The 21814-nt window shown below is 52.9% G+C and overlaps 9 protein-coding genes across 9 annotated transcripts; 2 read left to right on the top strand and 7 right to left on the bottom strand.

Moving 5' to 3' along the window:
* Positions 1-151: 151 nt before the first annotated feature.
* Positions 152-316, bottom strand: PtrM4_109630 (uncharacterized protein; the record flags this gene model as incomplete). The annotated part of the gene is made up of 1 exon (XM_066107851.1): positions 152-316. The coding sequence occupies one exon, from the start codon at positions 314-316 to the stop codon at positions 152-154; it is 165 nt and encodes a 54-aa protein (XP_065962300.1).
* A 124-nt stretch (positions 317-440) lies between these two features.
* PtrM4_109620 (putative 2og-fe oxygenase protein) lies at positions 441-1259 on the bottom strand (the record flags this gene model as incomplete). Its single annotated transcript, XM_066107850.1, has 1 exon — positions 441-1259. The coding sequence occupies one exon, from the start codon at positions 1257-1259 to the stop codon at positions 441-443; it is 819 nt and encodes a 272-aa protein (XP_065962299.1).
* A 1201-nt stretch (positions 1260-2460) lies between these two features.
* On the bottom strand, positions 2461-2811 carry PtrM4_109610 (uncharacterized protein; the record flags this gene model as incomplete). The annotated part of the gene is made up of 1 exon (XM_001935806.2): positions 2461-2811. One exon carries the CDS (start codon positions 2809-2811, stop codon positions 2461-2463), a length of 351 nt encoding a protein of 116 aa, XP_001935841.2.
* A 926-nt stretch (positions 2812-3737) lies between these two features.
* PtrM4_109600 (DUF1421 multi-domain protein) lies at positions 3738-4664 on the bottom strand (the record flags this gene model as incomplete). The annotated part of the gene is made up of 1 exon (XM_001935807.2): positions 3738-4664. One exon carries the CDS (start codon positions 4662-4664, stop codon positions 3738-3740), a length of 927 nt encoding a protein of 308 aa, XP_001935842.2.
* Positions 4665-5815: 1151 nt separating this feature from the next.
* Positions 5816-6625, bottom strand: PtrM4_109590 (Glyco-hydro-61 multi-domain protein; the record flags this gene model as incomplete). Its single annotated transcript, XM_001935808.1, has 2 exons — positions 5816-6204; positions 6268-6625. 2 exons carry the CDS (start codon positions 6623-6625, stop codon positions 5816-5818), a joined length of 747 nt encoding a protein of 248 aa, XP_001935843.1.
* Positions 6626-8394: 1769 nt separating this feature from the next.
* Positions 8395-8919, top strand: PtrM4_109580 (uncharacterized protein; the record flags this gene model as incomplete). The annotated part of the gene is made up of 1 exon (XM_001935809.2): positions 8395-8919. One exon carries the CDS (start codon positions 8395-8397, stop codon positions 8917-8919), a length of 525 nt encoding a protein of 174 aa, XP_001935844.2.
* Positions 8920-9529: 610 nt separating this feature from the next.
* On the bottom strand, positions 9530-10146 carry PtrM4_109570 (ribosome biogenesis protein Nhp2; the record flags this gene model as incomplete). The annotated part of the gene is made up of 2 exons (XM_001935810.2): positions 9530-9903; positions 9984-10146. The coding sequence occupies 2 exons, from the start codon at positions 10144-10146 to the stop codon at positions 9530-9532; spliced, it is 537 nt and encodes a 178-aa protein (XP_001935845.2).
* Positions 10147-11119: 973 nt separating this feature from the next.
* On the bottom strand, positions 11120-13779 carry PtrM4_109560 (Zn-finger protein; the record flags this gene model as incomplete). The annotated part of the gene is made up of 4 exons (XM_001935811.2): positions 11120-11267; positions 11319-12316; positions 12365-13521; positions 13659-13779. 4 exons carry the CDS (start codon positions 13777-13779, stop codon positions 11120-11122), a joined length of 2424 nt encoding a protein of 807 aa, XP_001935846.2.
* A 3642-nt stretch (positions 13780-17421) lies between these two features.
* PtrM4_109550 (RasGEF multi-domain protein) lies at positions 17422-21063 on the top strand (the record flags this gene model as incomplete). Its single annotated transcript, XM_066107849.1, has 4 exons — positions 17422-18072; positions 18127-20400; positions 20451-20667; positions 20720-21063. 4 exons carry the CDS (start codon positions 17422-17424, stop codon positions 21061-21063), a joined length of 3486 nt encoding a protein of 1161 aa, XP_065962298.1.
* Between the last annotated feature and the right edge of the window lie 751 nt (positions 21064-21814).

The raw sequence follows: 21814 nt of genomic DNA, 5'->3' as shown, positions 1-21814 counted from the left end.
CAACCTTCTTGCATGTACAGATTCGCAGGGGTATTTTAATCCAGATCAAGCAACAATTGTTAGTGAAAATCGTGTATTCCAACTACCTCAAGCCCAGCATCCATCCCAAAACTCCGATGGAAACCCCTAACCAATCCCATCCCTTTCCTTTCTAAGTTGCAATACCACCCTTCCCCTTCCGTCCTGTAAGAACCCACTCCTCCCCCCTTCTAAATGTCTCCTTCCTCAACACTCCAAACTTCCTTCCAATCCACTCCTCAATCAGCACCTCCTCCTCTTCGTCACTCTCCCCCATCACCCTAACCTTGGTCCCCATCTCCGGCCGCTGCAAATACGCAAACGAAAACCGCGTCCCCATCGCCTGCCCAGGCAACGGCCCAACCCTATGCAACGCCGACTTTGTCCTTCCCCCCGTCAACATAGCCAGCGCATCCCCCAGGTTAACAATAGCGCAGTTTGCGCGGGGGGGCGACAAACTCCCAGTCCGAAACCCGATCCGCGGCGGCGGTGGGGTTGGGGGAAAGGATTTGTAAACCGGGTTCGTTGGAGAAGAGAACGGTTAGGGAACCTATGTCGGTGTGGGGTGTGTGTACGATACCGCGTTCGGAGAGGGGTTGCGCGTGCACTTTTAGGAGGCGCAGGATGCAGGGGGAGGGGTGTGTGGGGCGGTGGGAGTGTTCGAGGCGGGAGGGGTTGGGTAGGTTGAGCTGGGTGGAGAGGGTGGTGTAGATGGTTTTTGTGAGGGTTTGGGCGTGGTGCATGAAGGTTTGGACGAGGGGGGAGGTGGGAGGATAGGAGAGGTGGGTATGCGTATTGGGTGGGGTTGAGGTTGAAGATGGCGTTTTTGGGGATCTGAGGGGTGGGTTAGATTGGGGGCTGGGGCTGGGGAGGGTAATACGTACAGCCCAGCTTTCATGTCCATCTCGGTTTCCGGGTAGGCCGCCTATGTTTCTGCCAATGGGCTTGTAACCACTCAGTTTCATGGTTCCTTGTTTATCCACGTCGTAATTCATCTTGAATTCGTCTGGAAGGTCGAAGAGTTCATGCTCTAGTTTGTATATGCCGTTGACGGTAGCGGCGAGGTCCTCAAACTCAGGCATGTTCTCGTAGTTTAGATAGAAGAAACCTGCTTCTGTGGCTGCTTGCCAGAGCTTCTGCTTCTCGTCCGCGTCATCGGATCGCAGCTTTTGGAAATCGATGGTTGTAAGGGCTGCGAGTGGGATGCCAGCGGGCATTGTAGGGATGATAGGTGCTACCATTGTGGAATTCGAATTACTATGTGTTTGACGATGAGGAGGTATGAAGGGAAGATTGTAAAGCTTACCAAATGGAAGGAACGGAGCAGCCACATCGAGCTCCCAACAACCACAATAATCACATGTCATTAGCTTCTTTCAGGGTCTAGCCTTCGTAGCTACCCTGTGATGAGCGGATAGCTACGCAAGTCACTCAACGTCATCAGCATGGCAACGCGGATGCAGTTGCTTTGCAACATAACATCCAGCACAATTTGTGAACCCGGAATCATTCACAGTCACGTTACAAGCGCGCCCGCTCTAGTACTCAGTGTAACGGGTATTTCGCGCGCCTGTGGCCTAGCTTTGAAAGCAGGGGTATGGGTATATGCAACGTGCGGAACGGTGCATCGGAACCTGTCAGATGGAACAGTTGGTCCGGGGCCATGGTCACTCACTGGGTTACACTAGGAAAGCATTGATCGGCATTTTCCACCGTTCTTGCCCGCTGGTTGCTGTGGAACCATCTTCTAGAACAGTCACTGGAGCGCTTGTAGGATGTATCAACGACAGACTAATTCGTTTCTAGATAGCTTTATTGCCCTCGTGGTACCAAGACAGCTAATTTAGATCGCTTCATTAGCGTCCTATATTTACAGGATTACGTACCGCCCAACTGGTTTGCTGAAAACTCTCTCCTACCTCACTTGAGCTCAGCCTGTCTGTATTTTACATTGATATAGCTAGTCTAGACGGAAGGCTGGTCACGCTCGACTATTGCTATGACCGTTTCTAAGGCGGTAGGGTAATGTGAAGACTATTCATTCTCTAGTAGGTAGGCAAATTATGTGTAAAAGTTAGGTTGGAATCTGCCACTGCAGCAACATGTCATTCAATGGTACACATTTAGAAATTATGAAAAAACATTAGTGTAAGACTTTGAGACTTTGATTTATTTTTGGAAGTCTTTGTGCTTCTTCTGATGATCTAATGTACATATGATGCCTGTGCTTCCAGACTATGGTTTGGTGCTGTCTTGAAGAAAGCTGTCTGCAAAGCCGCAGTAAGATGCTTAGAGCTAAGATGTTCCCAGCATTCAACCTATACATCCATAGCCCCATTTTGGGCTCATGGTAGAAAGTAAACGCAATCTTTTCGAGACTAGACAGTAGGCAGTACGACCTTGTCGAGTCCTGGGGAACTAGCATCCAGCATGGTCGAGTGCTCAGCCACCATACCTGGAGTCATCGGTAGGGTCGCGTCGAATATCATGCCAGCTGGTGGGCTTGAAGGCCAGATGGTCCTTATGGGCTGGATTCTCCACAGGAGTACCGTCAGCACCGTAACGCATGGCACCTAAGTGATAAGACCCTATGGTAGAGTATGACAAGCGTTTGCCATCTGGAAGCTCGTACAGGACAGGTTTTGGGCCATGCTTGAGCGCAGCAAAGGCCTCAGATACAGTGAACATGACAGGTGGAGGCCTCGGACTTGATTTTGCGACCCAACGTTCCTTATTGTCCTTGCTCTCTTCGTTCATTGAACCCCACTTCTTGTTCTTACTGTCTACGTTCATAAGACCCTGCTTCTTGCTCTTTCTGTCTTTGTTGACTGTACCACACTTCTTGTCCTTAGCCTCTTCGTTTGTCGAATCTTGTTTCTTGTTAGCCAACTATCGCCCTCCCAGCTTTGCCCAGGCATCTGACCTTGGTGAGACGAACTCGCGAACGTCTCCTTCCGAACCGCTGCCGAATTTGGTACACGCCACCTTATCTCCCCATCAGAGTCTTCCACTGCGTCTGCTTCACTGGGCAACTGGTATACCGATGCAAGCTTTCGGGGTGGTCCTGTTGCAGACTTGCGAGATGACTCCGCAGGAGGGTTGTATGGCACACTTGCTGCAGTCGTGTGAGTGAAAGCTATTGGAGGCACATAAGGCAATCCTGCTGCGGGCCTGAGAGGTAGACTGAGGCTAAGATGATCAGACGAGTACACGAAGGGCTGCGGCCTGTAAGAGCCCGTGTTTGCGCGATCGTTTGGTCGGCTAGACTGAGCGTCGTCGTCGTCGTCTAGGGCGCGCTTCTTGCGTGGCCGAGTCCTTGTCATGATGGACGATGAGGTAGGGTAGAGCTGTAATTGTTCTACACACGAGGGCCCAAGGTTGAAGTAGAGGAAAGAGCTAATGGTTGTGGAAAAGACTGAGCAAGCTCAAGAAATCGAAGCCGCAGTAATTTAAGAAAGGTAGATTCGAGAAAGTGACGAAGGTGAATCTCAAGAAAGACCGCACGGCCCACTAACCATACGCTAGCGCACGCTCGAGGAAGGCACACCTCCAGATTTCCCAACTCCCAGCCCATTAACTCCGGCCCATTGCCAGGCAACAGCAAGAGACCATGAACCGTACTCATGATGCTGTGATACCGACCCAAACTCCAACGCCAAAAAAACCCACCCCCAAAGAACATGAGAAAGACAAAGCCTATGCAATGAAATGTTACACAATCAAGCCCTACTTTGAGTTTGTGTCTTTTCCCTATAGTCCTGCAGTGCCTCTGCAAATCCAGACCAGGATTGCCGGATTTTCGGGTTGCCCCCCATCGTCTTAATGTAGTGCTCGTCCACATCGTGAAGTGTCTTTCCCTTGTGCATACCTTTTGGGAACCTCCAGGTATTTGATATTGAGGAGCGGCTCGAGGTACCGTTGGGGGCACCACGGGAGGGGCCACTTGAAGGACCGCTTGGAGCACCTCGCGGGGGGCCACTTGAAGAACCACTTGAGTGACCATTTGATGACGGATTCCGGGGTCCTCGTGGTGCTGACGGCGGGGGCTGTGACCGTGATGGCCCAGCCTGAGACGGCCGGGTCTGTGTTTGTGGTGCTTGTTGTTGTACTTGATTATACGATGATTGGCTTTGTGCCTGTACCGGTCGCGTAAAGCGTATTTGTCCTGGCATAAAATGGGATTTGTAGTATTCAAACGCCTCCTTCAAGCCTGGGTGCTTGTCCACGAAGATGTATAGCTGGCCGCCGATAGTTTTCAGGTAGGGATCTGATGGGTTCGCAAGAATGTCAGCAAAGCGCTTGCCCGAATTTATTCCCCAATTGAACACATAGTCGCGACCCGGATTGTATGTCTCTGGCTGAGCTGCCGGTGCTGGTGCCTCTGGTACAGCTCTCGCTCTTGGTGCTGCGATAGTCGGTGGTGGAACTCTGGCCGTTGGTGCAGCGGCGGCCTCCTCGCTCGTCGCGCTGCTAACACTCAGTCGCCGAGAAGCTGGTGATGGTGCAGAGGAGATGTTGGTTCCCGAGTGTGGAGTCGTATCTTCCTGGAACAGGCCGTACCGTGTGCGAGTCGTCGGTAGATTTAGAGGATAGCCGGCCCGGCGCATCGTCTCAAACTTCACCACCGCCTCAGCTACCGTGAACATGACTTGCGCTTTTCCAGGCCTACTGAAGCTTGTCAAGGGCAGACCCGCCTGCACGTTGATAGCGATATCGTCGGCGTCATGCATGTCGTCTTCGTCGATGTCGTCGGAATCTGTCTCGCTGTCTGAACTAAGTTCTCCATCTTCTAGCACAATGTCGTCGTCTCTGCTTGCGCGATAGAGGGCATTGAAATCGTTCCCTCCCGACAGGGGTATGAAATCTTCCTCCATGTTGTTGCCGCGACTTTGCTGATTCTGCGATGCATGTCCGTTGTTATTTTGTGAGAAGCGACCGCCATTGTTTCCTCCGCGTCCTCCTCCACGTCCGCCCCGTCCTCCGCGCCCGCGTCGTGCGTTGTGTATCGCCTTTTGCTTTGCTTTATGTCGGATCGGGGGAGGTCCAGCCGGTTTGGAAGGCTTCGATTTGCGATTCGCAGCCGCGCTCGCGCGCCGTTGTTGGCAAGGGCGCGGCATTTACGAGGTGTGGAGTTGTGAATTGGGTATGGATGACGATTGTGGGATGGGTAACTTTCAAAGTTCAAAACGCTCGGTCCCACGCCTATCACTATCACCACCAACATTCCTTTACCGCACTACCTTTACCTGATTACTCGTTGAAAGAAACTCGGGCAAAGCAGAAAGCATAGTCTAATGTACATGTCAAGAAATTGGGTTGTATAGATGTTATTGAAATTGAAGCATGCTACTATCTGAGTATTCAGTCCTACGTCCTCCCCACAAACCTTTTTCCCCCTCGTAATAGCCAGAATATTCCAGCCCAGCATGTTAAAGACATAGGGTACCATTGAAACGATAGCGATATCTTGAGCGGAATCACCAGCTGCTTCCCGCCGTTCGGATCAAAGCAAGTAAAGGGGTTCACAAGCAAAGACCGCAGAATCGAAGAATTACAGGGTCACGTATGTTATAGGCGTATTTGTAAGGGATAAGATGATTCCTGCAAGACACACACCATACGATGTAGTTCTACTATCTGCTAGTGGATAGTTTTGAGACTGCAAGCTAAGATCGGACAAAGTTGACATATCAAGAGCCACCAAATATATACAAGAACAGAAATTTCATCTCACTATCCCACACTTCCCCAGTCCAGCTCTCCTCCATCTCTCCCTTCCTCGGCCCCCATCTAACCCTCAGTTCGCAGCCGTCCACAGCGCTGGCCCAGGGAATGGGTAAGTGGTAGGGTTCGTGTAAACATTAAACACCAGACCCGGCAACTCCTTCGTGTACAAGCTCGTACCGGGCACGCCTCCAGTTGGCGCAACAGTACCACTGCCACCGACCTTGAGGTTGATGCACTGCGGGTACAGCTGCGCACCGTTGACGTTGGAAGCAGCATGCAGAGCAATGATTTCATGGCGAATGACGTAGTTTCCCGGTGCCAGCTTAGCAGGGAGAATCATTGAGGTCTTGAAGTTGTTCTTGATGAGGAGGTCGGTGATCCAGGTGCCAGGGCTGACAATTGCGGATTGTGTGATTTTGGACCAGCGGAGGGCGGTGGAGGAGAGCGTGCTGCAGTCGCCTGTGGTATGGCTAGTTAGTACAACACGCTTGTGATTGTGTTTTTAACGATGGGGATACGTACCGTTGCAAGGAGCAATGTAGTTTATGATTGGGCCGGTGTGACCGACTGGCCAAGTGTTCCAGACGAATTCTATGGTATCTCCAGGGTTAACGTTGGCGTAGAGTTTGCCGGCTGTGGCACTCTTGTGGCAGTTGACGTCTGCTGTTCCGGCATTCGCGGGTTCAACGAAACCAATGTCTTGGTTGAGAGCATCCCAACCTGCGGTCTTGGGACGGTTGTCCTTAGGGGCATATATCCATAGGGGATCCGACCCGTTGGTGAATGTGCCTTTGATGTTCACACCCTTGACGAAACCGTGGGCGGATGCCGTGTCAAGCAAGACAGCAAGGGCGCCGAGAAGTAGGGCAGAGGCATACATTTTTCTGGTATCGGAAGGCTCTTGTTGTTGCTGTATCGTTGGATAGTTGGCATTGGTACTCCCTCTTATATGCCATCTTGGAACTGTTCGTGGTGTTACCACCTTCTCGAATATTTCCCAACAGGATCCGGACGACTCTGCCCGGTCATTTCCGGTAAGTCAAGACTTCCATAGTATTCCAATATTATGTTAGGCCTATTGTCGACGAGCTTGTAGCGGCAATCGGCATGGTTACCAAGGCGAAAAATAGCTTTTCACCCTCCAACTTGCTGCCATGCATGTTGCGTGGCTCCTATGGCCTGTTGTAACTAGGAATATGACTGGAATCAAAGCCACTGATATTACCGCTATATTATACCTGCCCCGGGTTTGGCTGTGGCGTGCAGTGTTGTGCATTGCGACTACAAGATCGGATGTTCTTATTGCGTATGAAACCTAGGTGTTCCGCGATTAATATAACTTCCCCGGGAGGCTCATCTCAGGTGCCGTTAGCGAGCAATGTATTATTCCAGATGTAGAAAAGGACGCTTAGATGATCCTAGATTCTGTCTCAGGCTTGTCACGCGAATAGAATCCGATGCCTAGTGGATGGAGAATTCTCCTGCGACCACTTAATCGTGTTCCACGGATCTCTGATCTCTGGAGCTTTTCGCTTGACACCGGAAATTTTATAGTATCAAGTTGGATAGACGGTCGTCCGATTCCACCTATCGAAAGCAGTAGTCTGGGTTCTCTGCACATATGATGCCGTCTGAGAGTGAATGGGCAGTCATAGGCTTCACCTGATGCTGTCGGCTAAGTACCATTAGGATCCACGAATGATGAACATAATCGAGAACAACGAAAACGAATGTGAATCGCGATGGAAGACTCAAAGGAGACACCATGGTGAGAAAATGGCATGCAGTGGGCGTAGTGTTTCGCGGGGCACGCTGGGCGCTAACGAGGTACCTAAGTATCTACTTATCACTCAGCCATTCCTCGCCCGTATCCCCGTCGTATCCCCACCGACGACGTCTCTGTCACCACCAGCGCACACCAAGCGTACCAGTACATGAAGATTGATCATGTGCACCATGAGCAACACGCGCAGGCCACTCCAAGACCTGCGTACCGAAGATCCTCAATAACAGTGACCTCACCACGCCGCCCTAACGTCCTTGCCCAACCTTAGTACCTCAATCCATAGCCCAGTGCAATCATACTCCATGAACGCAAAAACTTACCAACGAAGAACCGCGAATTTTACCTCTGCAGGCTCATCCGGAGAGCAACAAGGCGTACTGTGTTAGCGCCGCGGTACTTTGGTCACCACAACCCCGCTCGCAGCTTGCAGCAGGCAACCGCCGTATAACCCAGATTCGGTAGGTACAAGGAAAGCGGGGATCGTCAGACACCCCAGCATAGGCAGCGATAGTCTCCTTTGAAACACCAAAGCGCGCGTGAATAACGGCGCAGTTCTGTTGATCGATCACAAATCCTCCTGCTGATCCCGCCTGTGTTGTTCATCCAAAGTACAAAGGTTAGCTATCAGCCGCTTGTCAGCCGCATACCTATACTTGACAAATACGTCCTTGTTCCAAGATATCCGCGTCTCAACTCCATTTTCTCCGCCGCTGGTTTGTTGAACAAATCTGTTAGTGTCTACGGCATACCCTTCATCAGATTGCTTTTTGGTTCCTTTCACCGACTTTAAAGTACCGGATACCTTATATTCCGGCAAACACCACCTTACAACAGAAGAACACGTACACCTCTCTCTCTCCAAAATGTACACCACCAACTTTCTAACCACCTTGACCACCCTCATCCTCCTCGCCTCAGCACCAACAAACGCTCGAGTCATCCCACCCCTACCGCCTCACATCTTCCGCCGCAACACACCAGCACAATCGCCAGCCCCATCACTGAACGATAAATGCACATTCACCCTCTTCCACAAACAACTCCTCACAACACCATCCTCCCGTGACCGAACAAACTACATCCAACTAAACGCTCTCACCGACAACACAAACGCCCTCACTATCGACATCGCAGCACAGAGATCCCCCGCGGAACGTAACTCATACGTCAAAGCCAGCGAGCAAGATGTTTTCGTCGTAGGAGGGTTGTTGGATAATGCTAGTTTGAGTATCACTGGGAGAGAGGGGAGTGATGTTTTGGAGTTGGAGAGTGACGGGCGGAAATGGTCGACTGTAAGGGCTGCGAAAGATGTGGAGGGGATGGTGGCGTGGTGTAACGCTGGGGAGTGGAATGAGGGAGGGAATGGTAGTAGGGTGAGTTTGGATTAATTGTATGAATGTGTGATGTAAGGGTGATTGCTAATACGGTGTGCAGGAACGGAGTGTGGAGTGTGGGTTTCCCTGTGCGAGGATTGAGGAGGCGGAGGATGAGGAGGAGAGGGAGGAGCTGCGGTAGCCTGTTTCCATAATGGGCTCTGCTGATAGATATGGATTGGTTGTCGAATAGTCCGACCTATTGGAGACATGCTAGTTGTTCTTCCCGCGTCCCCTGAGAAGATTCACTGAAGCAGAGATTAATCCATAGTGTCACTGCTGTCGGCGAGTATATGCTGGTCGAAAGACGAGAATAAGAATGAATCAAACAAATTATATACAACACGTCAATTCCGTACATCGTGATTGGAACATTCCAGGCAAAGCAGCTTTCAATAGCTCATCATTCAACACAAAGATATAGCTATGATACCTAAGAAAAGCCGAACCCCGAAGCGACAAGAGTCACATCCCGCTATTTCGTACAAAGAAACAGAACAAAACGCCAGACACCTCATCCCTTTTGTCACAGTTGGCATGCAACAAGCCACCAGGAACGAACAAGTCTCCTCCACCACAACAGCCACATGTTCTCCCTCCCTTCACTCATGCACCCTTCTCCCATCTACTTCCTCACCGTCTTCGCCGCCTTGCTAACAACCTTGACCAACTCGCCATACGCCTCAGCAAACTCGTCATCGCCCTCACCCGCCTTCTTCCCCATGCGCTCCTTGCCAATCATGACGACGCTGGTAGGCCTCTTGGTCGCGCTGGCCTCGCCCAGCTGCGCGCGGCTCTTGATGTAAATGTACGGCACGTTGTGGTCTTCGCAGAGAACGGGAATGTGCGCAATCACATCCATGGGCGAGATGTCGGCTGCGATGACGACAATGGCAGAGGGGTGGTCTGACAGCGAGGAACCAGCGCCTGCGGCCGCGGATTTGCGGAGCGCTTTTACCACTTCTTTGACGCCGCGGCGGAGGGTTTTGGATTTGGCGGCTGTGAGGGTGGTGTTAGTTCTGTGTCTTTTTTTTACGCGCGCTGGGGAAGTGCAAGGCTGAGTTATGTGGGAAACATACATTTCTTGACAGTCTTGAGGATCTTCTTGACTTCCTTGTCTTGGTCGGCGAGGGGGAATGCAAAGGGAACGAGCGCGCCGCGAGGCTCGTCGTCGCCGTTTACAACGTTGACCATGGAGACTTCGGGCTCCTTCTCAAGCTCGGCCTCGAGCGCATCGACCATTTCGACATCGCCTTTGGACTTCTTGTCCTTTTTGTCCTTCTTGTTCTTGGAAACGCCTTCCGTCTCTGCGCGCTTCTTTTCCTTCTTCTCCTTCTTGTCCTTCTTCAGTCTCTTTTCTTCAATATCTTTCGACATTTTCGAATCTGTGCGATGGGTTTCTGCGTAGGAGGTTTGGGAAGAGACAACACGCTGGTTGTGGCTAGTAATGCGTCGTGGGGTGGGCTGGTTGCGATAGCTGTGCCTTCGAAATTTTGGAAAAGTTCAATTGGAGCTCGAGGCGCTAGGCATGCAGTGTGGTCCGTGGGCAACCACTGTCCATTAGCGGCTCCACCCAACATCAACCATCCATGGTCAGCAGCATCATTAGTAACGTCACGTTAGGAAACTTTTGCTGGTTCAAATAGTCGAGGGAGATATTTTTTGTACAGTACTATCTTAGTTCAAATACACCTTGCTCCAACATTCATCAATCTACTACCTGGATATTACCCGTCCCGTCGCCGCAAGGACAAATCATGATATACTCTGCTTTATGCAGGACAACAACTTGATAGCACCCAAACGAGATGATAGGAAATGCAAACAGGAAGAAAACAGTTATTAGCAAGAAGGCAGAGGCAGCGCTAACAGCGGAACCGAAGTAGACTGAAAACGTGCATGGGGCCAGCCTCCATTAGTCCAGAAATGCCGATGATGGGTATGAGCGTGAGAAAGATATTAGAAGGGTGAGAAACAGCGTGAGCAGAGGCTCGAGCGTGTAGGAATCTGGACCATACCATCCCCGTGCGCCGTATTACCCAGATCTTGAGAGAGAGAGAGAGAGACAGAAAGAGATGAAAATGCATGACCAATGGTACGCCTACCAAACGCCATGCCATGCTCCCAAATGCGCGGAGACGACTACAGTGAAAAGATGGAGGAAAATGAAGGAATAACAAGAGACATCGCAAGCACAGACTAGCGATAATGCGGCCTAGTAGGCCATTTGCATCTCAAGGACTTGAACACCGCCGGCAGCCATTGACGGTGTAGCAGACCCGGATCGCGACGACATTGCGTCTTCATAGCCGACGAGGGCTTGCGAGTGAAGCTTGAAAGCTTCGCCCATGAGTTTCGTAATACTGTGCAACGTTAGCGACAAGTCTCGCATAAGTATTGGACGATTCACATACCCCCAAACAACAACTTCATCGATCATGCTACCCCAAAGCCGTGCGACTGTGGAGCTCAATTTTGCACCATACACGTCCACAGAATCATCATCGAACAAGTTGCGCAACTTGTTGTACATGGCGAGTTCTTCTTCGGTAGCTGGCTCCTCGTCGTGTTCGAGGCGGTAGAGCCATAAAGTGAGAATGACCATTAGATCCATTCCAGTCAGAGGGTGCTCGATGCTCCAATTTGTTGCAGAAGTACGAGCAACCCAGCGAATGCCTTGCACAGCAGCCACTTCAATACAGTCGAAGCACTCTTGGATGACTTTGATCATCTCAGGCGACCGCTGGACCTTGTCGCGAGCGTTCGTCATGGCAGCAGCGACTTCATACGAGTCGTGGTAGCGAAGAGCTTCCTGGATCGACTTGAGGTCTACCACGAGTCGGGCGCGGGTGTTCCTGTACAACGCCATGGCGTTGAAGATCAGAGGGTGGCCCTTGTGAGGGGCGCTCAACTGGACCACAACGGTTTCCGGCTCGCACAGCTCTAGTGATTTCTCCCAGGTCTCCAGCGCCAGTCGGAGCTTGTACTCTGTGACTACATCTTGGAGGGCCTCTGGACTCCGCTTGTGGTACCACACTTCTAGGAAAAGTGCGTTAATCATGACACGAGTAGCAAAAGCGCTATAGCGGGCAGTCTCGCCTTGGAACAAGTTGTCATGTGCTTGTCGGAATGTAATGATCTTGGACGACGTCAGGCTTTCTCGCCAGGCTTCATCATCTGAAACCTCCATGGTCCATAGTGATTCGGACGACGGCAGCTCGAGGGTGTCAAACTCGTTGAAGCCCATGGCTGGAGTGTGGTTGTAGGTGAGAGTCAGCAGACCGAAAAAGATGTAGACAGCATAGTAGGTTCGCCTGCATTGCTCATCGACGACCCACTCCTCATGGTTTGGCTGAGCACCATTGCGAGCATCTGATCGAAGCTTAAGCTCGTAACGGTTACCAGCGACCATCTGTCACGTGTTAGAAAGGAGCATAGCAAGCGACGACATGTTACATACATTGGCAAGAAGACTCTTAATCGAACATGCCCACTCGAGTCCCTTTGGATCACCGCTCCAGCTGGAGAAGATCATGTTCAACAGCGTGCTCTGCATGGTCCACAAGGGGCATTTGCGAGAGCTGAAGTTTTCTTTGTTCTGCAAGAACTGATTGACAAGAACCTTTGATCCGATGTGGAGCATGTAGGCCTGGTCTTGGTCGAAGATGTACAGGGCACCTATCGATAGCACCGCGAGCAGTAGTGGGGCAGACACTTCAGTGGGGTTGAACGTGGCAGGGTGCAGGAACGGGAGGTGGTGGTGGAACAGATCAAAGTACGTCTTCAACAGGCGGTTCAGCGTGTTCAGACTCGGCAGGTGGAACGTCTCTAGGAGCGCGCTTTCGCTGTCATACTGCTTGATGTTCTCGTAAATCCTAGCGCACTGTTCTTCAGAGTCAAGCTGGGGGGCTCGGGTCATCATCAGCGCCTGGTTGGGACCGGGCGACTTGCGGTAATCAACAGGCGACACGGGCCCCATCATGGAGGGGTACGGCGAGAGAGCACCAGGCGTGCCAAGACCATTGCCACCGTTCATGGCTTGGAAGGTAGGCGCAAGGGTGTCACTGCCAGACATGGTGCGCTCCATAAGAGGAGGCAGCTGATGCGGATGCGAGCCGAGGGCGCTGGCGGTGTTGAAGGCCGAATGTGTGTTGGGCGACGACTTGGGTTCCGACTGGGGAACCATTGAGTCTCTCCAGGGCATCTGGGGGAGCATGTTCTGGCCAGGGGCGGTGTACGGGATGACGGGCTCCATCATGGACGGGCCGGTGGGCGAGATGACGGGCTCGTTGTGCTCCGGAATCATCTCGGGCTCCTGACTGGCCATTGCCTTGTGGTGGAAGTCGGTCATCAGCATAGCGGCAGCATTGAGATCCTCATCCTCGTGCATGGCATCGTTGTCGGCTTCGATGCGCTCGAGCGTCGTGGCACTCTCAACAGGCGCGGGCTTCGAGGGCCCGGCGTCAGTAGCCTTGCTGGCCGTCCGTCGCTTCTGCTCGCTGGGCAGAGGCGCGCCGCCATCCTTTGCGTGGACGGTGCGGTCGTGGCGCAGGAGAAGGTCGCGCCGCACAAAAGTGCTGCGGCACTTGAGGCACTTGAATGGGCGCTCTTTGGTGTCTGCAGTGAGGGGCAGTTAGCAACACCGTCTCTCTCTTCCCCGCAGCGCGACCACGGCGCGAGTGTCCCGCATCAGTAAACAGCTACCCCGCTCTAAACAAAGCAAGCTCCATCGCGACGCTGGGTGGGGGACTTACGAGAACGCTCGTGGCGGCTGCGATGCTCGCTCCTGCTGAAGGCGCGGTTGCAAAACTGGCATTTGTACTTCTTCTCGGGCGCGCCCGTCTTGCGGACGGCGGGCGAAGAGTTGCTGGCCATTGCGATCGGCCTCGGAATGGGGATGGGATGCGATTAGCAGTAGATGCAGGCCGCTGCGTGAGGCGTGAGGCCGTGTTGGGACGACCGGCGCGCGTGGGGATTAAAGCGTGTTGACGGGTGAAGTGGACGGGCTGTGCTCTTCGTTCATGCCGCGAATTTGTATACAGAAGGTGCGAACAACACCGGAGTGGCGGGCGAGTAAGAGCAATGGGCCTGCACCGAGATGGGCAGATGGCGGGCAGGGCGCGTTGAGATGGATTGCGAAATCTGAGGGCGGAATAAGGAGACCAAGAGGGGCAGCTGCCAAAATCAAGAGATGGGGAGGGGGGAAAGGCAGAACGCACTGTCCGCCAAATAGCAGCCTCACCAGCCCAGCCATCCCCTGTGATGTCGCGGGACCGAATTAACACGCCCAGCATGACTGCGCTAGTGAGTCGAACGCCATTCAGCAATTGATTGCAACTTGTGCTTTTGCTACTGTCTTGTTGCCATGTGTCCATGTCTATCCCATCGCACAGTGCATCATGCGTCGCTCTTGCCACTCGTCTCACTCGCGACTGCCCCCCTCCCCGCCAGTGCCAGTGTTTATTTACCACGGCAGCCCTTGACGTGATGCTCTGTGACTCGGCCTTTTCCGTATGTACTGTACTGTACATACAGCCGTAGTCTGAGATACTGCCACAGCCCAGACGCTCCCCACGGCGCTGGCTGGACCCAATTGCAACATGGCAGCCGCCTGGCCAATGGTTTCTTTCACGAGCGCCTTTTTGAGCATGGTTTCGCCGTACCACGCTGCTGTCAGCCGAGTCGACCGTCCGTCCGCCAGTTGTCGCACGACACCGCAAAGAAGCGGTAAGAACGTTCAGTCTACTTTTGCCTGTTGGAGGAGTAGTCTGCCGGGGCGCGAGTTATCAGATGCATCCGGTCCGCATGTCGGCTCACCGCCTCATACCTGCACGCCCTGCGCCATACCAAGACCTAGATACACATGCCAACAAAACACCATGTCCGGTACATATGACAATGACATGCCCACGTCGCCCCCCCCCCCCCCCCCGCTGGCCTGGCCTGTATCGGCGGCGATGACGGCACAGATAAAGGGGCTCCCCCTCGCTCGCAAACACCACGGCGCCAGGAGCGCCCTCAAACCTTCACCACCAAATCTTGTGGCTGCGAGTAATTACGAGACGATCGTCGCCTGCCCTCTCTCGTTCCTGGGAACTCTATCCATACCTCCGGGCCACGTTCCCGCTCCCCGGACCCACACTGCTTCTTAGTCTGGCCCACTCATGCAGCAGCCTGCAAGAGCTCGCAGACCGTAGACGCCTTCAAACGTCGCAAAGACACGATGCTTCTTGCAACATGCTTGCACACTTTGCAATAGTACCGAATTGTCATCAGAGCCTCTGACCCGGCTCGGGGCAACACCGTCAGCCTGCCACCATCTCCGGAGAGGCAGTCCAGTAACAGAGTCCGCTAAATATGATGCCCCGCTTGTCTTCCTTGGATCGGGGATGATGCGCCTCTGATCCTGGAGCATATAGCGTGCGTGGGTCGCGGCCTAGCAAACGGTCTTGCTACCAGCTCGCTTGCGCCTCTCACCGTCACTTTCTATACGAGCCCACGACCACCACTGCAACACATGCCTCCCACAAAGCTTCTGGCAACCCCTCTGTGGCCGCTTTATCAGAAGAGGGGCATTGCTTCTGATTGAAACCCCCGCGCTAGTACGCTTTTCGTAATGCTTTAGAAGCGCAGCAGCGCGAGTTTTGTGGTGGTGGTTTCAAGTGGCATTGGATGGTCTGTTCACCCAACACGGACGCGGTAGGACCGGTACTCTGCCGCCTTCGCCGTCAGGTAATTTCAATGTGGTCGACACGGTCGTCATCTCGAGCCGCTCATTGACAAGGGATTGATTGTCTTCACTATGAATCTGACTGGGTAGACCTTCCCGTCTCGTCGAGTATCCCATTACTAAGGTCAGATATGAACAACATTGTGAATCCACCTTGGAGCGGCAGCTATCGCGACCTGCTCACCGTTCATCGCTACTCCATCTCAAACGATGCATGATGCCTCAACAATATTTCCCAGGCTCGGGAGCACCAGATCAAGATCGAATCAATGGCCAGCCCACTCGTCACTCCGGCCCACCAGCCCAGTGTCGCAGAACCCCGACGATGCCAATTCCGCTTCCACGCGACACACCAAGCAGGTTTGAGACTGGCTTCGGCCACTAAGATCCGCAATAATCATTCCGAGCTTCCAATGTGCGTTCCATGCTGAGATGTATTCGTGTCAGTCACCGCCCTCGTTCACATGGACTGAACGAGTGTGGAGTACCATCGTCCGTTCTGCAAGCCTTAGACGTGCTTTTATCGTGCTAAGCCCTCGGATACGGCTCTACCCTTGATGCGTGCAGCCTCATCTCACCAGAGTGAGAGTCAGCACCCGAGCCAAGTGAACGTCTCCCGCTCAATTGTGGGCCATGCAGCAACGCTCCACGCAAACGCGATGCAACGGGAGCACGAGAAACGGTAGCAGAGCAGTCTGAAGGCGAAGACTGCTGGACATGGATCGTGGTGCAAGATCCTTGGTCGAACACGGCATCCGCCCGCCACGGGAGGGAGCTCCTGGCTACCCTGAGGACCACGTTTCATAGCGCAAAGGCCCGACAAATATCTCTCGCGAGTCAGGCAGGGTTCTAGACGAGCTGACGAGTGAAGGGAAGATCAGAGGCTTACGCCCTGTCAGCCTTTTTGGCAATCGCAATCGGATGCTCATGCAGACTACCACGTTCGTCAGTACCGGTCGAGGGCATGGGCACGGGGGCATGGGTTTTGACCGGCTCACAGCGAAGCTAAATTACTGTATACCGTGCTTGGTCTGTGTAAGCCGCCCAGCTTCAGGCATGTGTCAATCACTGGGCAGCGGCGTACGGGGCAAAAGCTACCAAACGTCCTTTGACAGCTGCAGCAAAGAATAGACATGCGCGCGCTGCCTGGCTCAGGGCCAAGCGCCTAGGTACCGCCTGGCTATATTGTGTGCATGCACAACATCAGGCTGCATACAACCATGGCATTGCATTCAAACCAACGTGAGATGGTAAAATACAGATGAGCAAAGCGGCTCCGAGAATGACCCTATGGCGAGAGGGGCCCGGGTGTCGATTGTCATTGTTGGCTGCTTTTACCCAGCCCAGCACGTGATGTAGGGCATGCAACGTCCCCACAGAGTCGGGGCCTCCACCGCTCACGACGCCTGCCAGCGACCCGCCCTTGGTGTTGCAGTTTCTTTCGCTCCTAAGCTTTCTTCTGCTCGACCTTAACACTACTCGAGTGTCTGCTGCGAGGCTCGATTCGCTGCATCACTCAGCTAGGCGCGAATGCAAGGCTCCTCATTCGCATGCCGGTCCCGCCTCTAGCCCAATTGCATGCCCTCACACCCACCCCCGGCCATAACACGCGGGCTATCTGATTCTCGAAAACCACCGCGTCGCAAGATCAGCCGGCCCACCTTGCGACGGCTCCTGGTTTTGCCTGGGTAGCTGTAGAGGGGCACTTCACGTCTACGTAGGAGAGCAAGCCTCGTTCTTGCCTCGCCCTTCATTTCCCCACAAAGCCCGTCGCGCCTGCCACCACCATGAACGGCTTCAGCGGTACCAGCGATGCCGGCGGCATGTATGTCAAGGCCCTCTACGACTACCAGGCCGACGACCGCACCAGTCTGAGCTTCCGGACCGGCGACATAATACAGGTTATCACCCAGCTGGAGAGCGGGTGGTGGGACGGAGTCATTCACGGTGTCCGCGGCTGGTTCCCGAGCAACTACTGCGCCGTCGTCCAGCGGCCGAGTGAAGATGTCGAAGACGATCGAGAGGGAGCCGATGCAGACGACGACCATGATGCGCGGTCCGTTAGTGGCGCAGAGGGCGACTACTCGGACGCCGACTCACTGAGCGCCGGCAACGACACCATACTACCCATCGAGCGCAATGGGCCGCACGACAAGGAGGAAGAGGCGGCCTTTTGGATACCCCAAGCTACACCAGACGGAAGGTTGTTCTACTTCAACACCCTGACTGGTGTCAGCACAATGAACCTCCCCTTGGAATCGCCTTCTGCCAACGAGAGCGGCCCGCGCAACCGCACCGATGTCTTTATTCCTGAAATGTCGCGACCGCCCGCTGAGCTACTAGCATCAGGCTCCGGGTACAACATGGAGGACACGGACGATGAAACGTCAGCATCCGACTTTGAAGGTCCGGGCAACAAGGGCTCGTACAGCTCCCGGGTAAGTGTGCACTCAAGTATCCGTGACCAAATGCGTACTAACTAGGAATTGTAGCACAGGCAGCGCCTGTCCGGTGGCCTCTCGTCGGCTACCTCGATGGAGTCAATGAACGCCGGCTACCCCAACCGGTCGTACGATCAAAGTGGTATGAGCTTTGCAGCTTCCACTGCCATCCCTCCCACAGGTACCACAGCTACCTCGTTTGCGAATAGCCCTGGCCTAAGTGGTACCGACGGCACGTCCCGAAAATTCTACGACGATGTGAGCCCTGTGCCCCTTACCTGGAACAGGATGGTCGAGGACATGCGACGCGCAATCGAGCGGTATAAGCAGGCCATAAACAACAGCGACAGATCAGAGTTCGTGAAGCGTGCAGAGGACATATCGGACCACCTCCGTTTATTGCTGGCTGCCGGGTCTGGGACAACCGACAACCACTCCGGCAACCCATCCATCATATCCACTAACAAAGCCCTATATCCCCACTTTCGAGAAACCATGTCCCGCTTCTCCAAACTGGTTTTGTCTTCACACATTGCTGCATCCGATTTCCCACCTCCGGATTCCTACTCCAAGTGCTTGAAAGAGGCCGAGGGCGTCCTGAATGGTGTATTTGGATTCGTCGAAGTAGCGCGTCAGCAGCGGGGCGAAGAGATTCCCCGCCTTGTACCTGGATTTGTAGTAGGCAACCTCACAGGAGGCAGCTGGCAAAATAACGGAACTGACTCGCACGATGCAAATACGTCCTTGTTTTCCGACCTCGATGACTACGAACCTCCAGTTGAACCGACGCTCAAACTGGACTCTCGCATACTGGAAAGATTACAGGACCTGAGGAGGTTAATCACGTCAAACCTCCGACGACTGGATGAGCAATTAGTACTGCGGGATACAGTCATATCGCACAGGAAACATCAAGCTATAGGCGAACACGTATGCAATACTGCTGGAAAAGTGCTCGAATCTTGCCGGCCGTGGCTATCAACCATTGAACAAATCAACCTGGCCTCGCTAGATGCAGAAGTCAACGGGCAACAACTAAATGAGTTTAGCGTTCAGAAGCAAAAGGCCTACGACGTCGTTTCTGAACTTGTCATTGCGTGCCAGGGAGTAGCCGCACCACTGGGCGATGAATGGGCTGAGCTACGTGGCGACTCTCTTGAGGACCGTATCAACGCTGTGCGAGCCGTCACCCGGGATTTGGAAGCGACATGTACTCATCAATACGGATTGTTGCAGTCTCTGTCAGACACCGTACCTTTATCAGACATCGTCAGCCGTGGGGAGTCGCGAAGGAACACTGATGGCGAACTAGCGAGTCATGCTCGTGGACCCTCCGGACCTGAGAGACCTTTACTTGGAAACATCCCCAAGGCAGAGACATATAGCGCAGGCACTCCACTTACTGGTGACGACGGCAAGGTCGAGCCTGTACGGTCGGCGAACAGCAACAAGAAGATCAAGGACTTCTTCGGCGAGGTACCAGTCATACCACAGCAGGCAATCGAGGAGACTCCTGAATTTTTGAAACTTGACCATGAGGGCGAAATCTCGTATGACCACAAGTCCACACCGCCTCAGTTGAAGGGAGGCACTCTGGCTGGCCTTGTAGAGCAGCTGACTCGTCACGACCGTCTCGATCCAGCATTCAACAATACGTTCCTGCTCACCTACCGATCGTTTACGACTGCTTCAGAGCTTTTCGAGATGCTGGTAAAGAGATGGAGTATACAGCCGCCGCATGGCTTAGACAAGGACGATTATCAGCATTGGGTGGACAAAAAGCAGAAACCCATCAGGTTCCGTGTAGTGAACATCCTCAAGAGTTGGTTTGATAACTACTGGATGGAGGGCAATGATGAAGAGGCGCGAATTCTGATTCAACGAGTGTACAACTTTGCCAAGGATCACGTCGCAACCACCAGCACTCCTGGAGCTGCACCGCTGATGACTTCTGTCGAGCAAAGATCTCGTGGACCGGACATGCCAACAAAGCGCTTAGTCCTTACCCTGAGTGCCCAGACGCCACAGCCCATTCTCCCCAAGCACATGAAGAAGTTGAAGTTCCTTGACATTGACGCCACAGAGTTTGCTCGCCAACTCACCATCATTGAATCCCGGTTATATGGCAAGATTCGTCCCACCGAGTGCCTGAACAAGACGTGGCAGAAGAAGCTATCCCCTGGCGAGCCTGACCCAGCTGCGAACGTGAAGGCGCTTATTCTCCATTCTAACCAGTTGACGAACTGGGTTGCACAAATGATTCTCACTCAACAAGATGTCAAGCGGAGAGTCATCGTAATCAAGCACTTCGTGAATGTCGCTGATGTGAGTTTGTCGGTAGCCATCATGCAGACGCAGCTACTAACAGACTTCAGAAATGTCGGCAATTGAACAACTTTTCCACACTAACATCCATCATTTCAGCTTTAGGTACCGCGCCCATTCATCGTTTGAATCGAACATGGAGTGCCGTCAACCAGCGATCAATGGCTACTCTAGAGAGCATGCGCAAGCTCATGGGTAGTACCAAGAACTTCGCTGAGTACCGAGACACATTACATAGGGCAAACCCACCCTGTATACCCTTTTTCGGTTCGTGACCACTCATGCAAACTCTTGCATCGCCAACTAACGCGTTTCTTAGGTGTCTACCTTACGGATTTGACATTCATTGAAGACGGTATCCCTTCGCTCATCAAACGTACAAACCTCATCAATTTTGCAAAGCGCGCAAAAACGGCAGAGGTAATTCGTGACATCCAACAATACCAGAACGTGCCATACCCATTGCAACCGGTGCCCGAGCTGCAAGACTATATCCTCACCAACATGCAATCTGCGGGCGATGTACACGAAATGTACGAAATGAGTCTGAGCGTGGAGCCGCGAGAGCGCGAGGATGAGAAGATTGCAAGGTACACATCCTACTTTTCTTTGGATCGATCGTTTATGAAGCGGGACCAAGAGGACGTGGTTGAGGTGGTTTGATTGATTTATACGATGAGAGCCCGCCAGCCACGCATTTTAGAAACACTGAGAAACCGATACCCATCGTTTGTTTGTTTTTACACAGAGATAGATGGGGCTAACGGGCGTTTTTAGGCTTCTCTCCGAGAGTGGTTTCTTGTGATGAGACTGTTAATGACGATGATACCCCCACCCTACTCTTCCGCTCCAATCGAAATTAGCGTTTTGGAACAACCTGGATCAACGCGGCGTTGGTTCTTTTTTCCTTTCCTTTTCTGGGCGAAATTTAAGTGGCATTTGATTGGTGTGCTTTGGTATTTATTTTCATCGGGACCTTTTTACAGTGCGCGGGTTATAACGAATTGGAACGATATATTCGGGTCATATTTTTTCCAGAATGGCGTATAGTAAGCGCGTTTTTAACGCATTCCTCAGCGGGGGTATGGGACTTGGACACGGCGAACCTGCCTCGGGTGGCGAATATCACAGCCACGCCGAATGCAGGAGGAAAGGGGGGCGAGGGCGAAGAAGAAGAAGGAGAAGGAGAAGAGACGGACGGTGAGATTGTCGGGCTTGTTCTTTTATTTTTTTACCGGCCAGTTGAAAGACATTCTTCACTTGTTTTTTATTCTTGCGAGTGCCCCTGGCACTTAGGGGCGTGGGTTTTGTTTGTTAGGTTCTAAGTAGCGAAATTTCACACACGCGCGCGTCGTTTATCTTTGAATGGGTTTGCAGATCTCAAAGGGACTGATGGTGTAACCGATAGTTGGTT

The sequence above is a fragment of the Pyrenophora tritici-repentis genome, chromosome 5 (genome assembly GCF_003171515.1).
Source record: "Pyrenophora tritici-repentis strain M4 chromosome 5, whole genome shotgun sequence".
In the NCBI taxonomy this organism is placed as follows: Eukaryota; Fungi; Ascomycota; class Dothideomycetes; order Pleosporales; family Pleosporaceae; genus Pyrenophora; species Pyrenophora tritici-repentis.
This window is presented reverse-complemented; position numbering and strand designations above follow the sequence as displayed.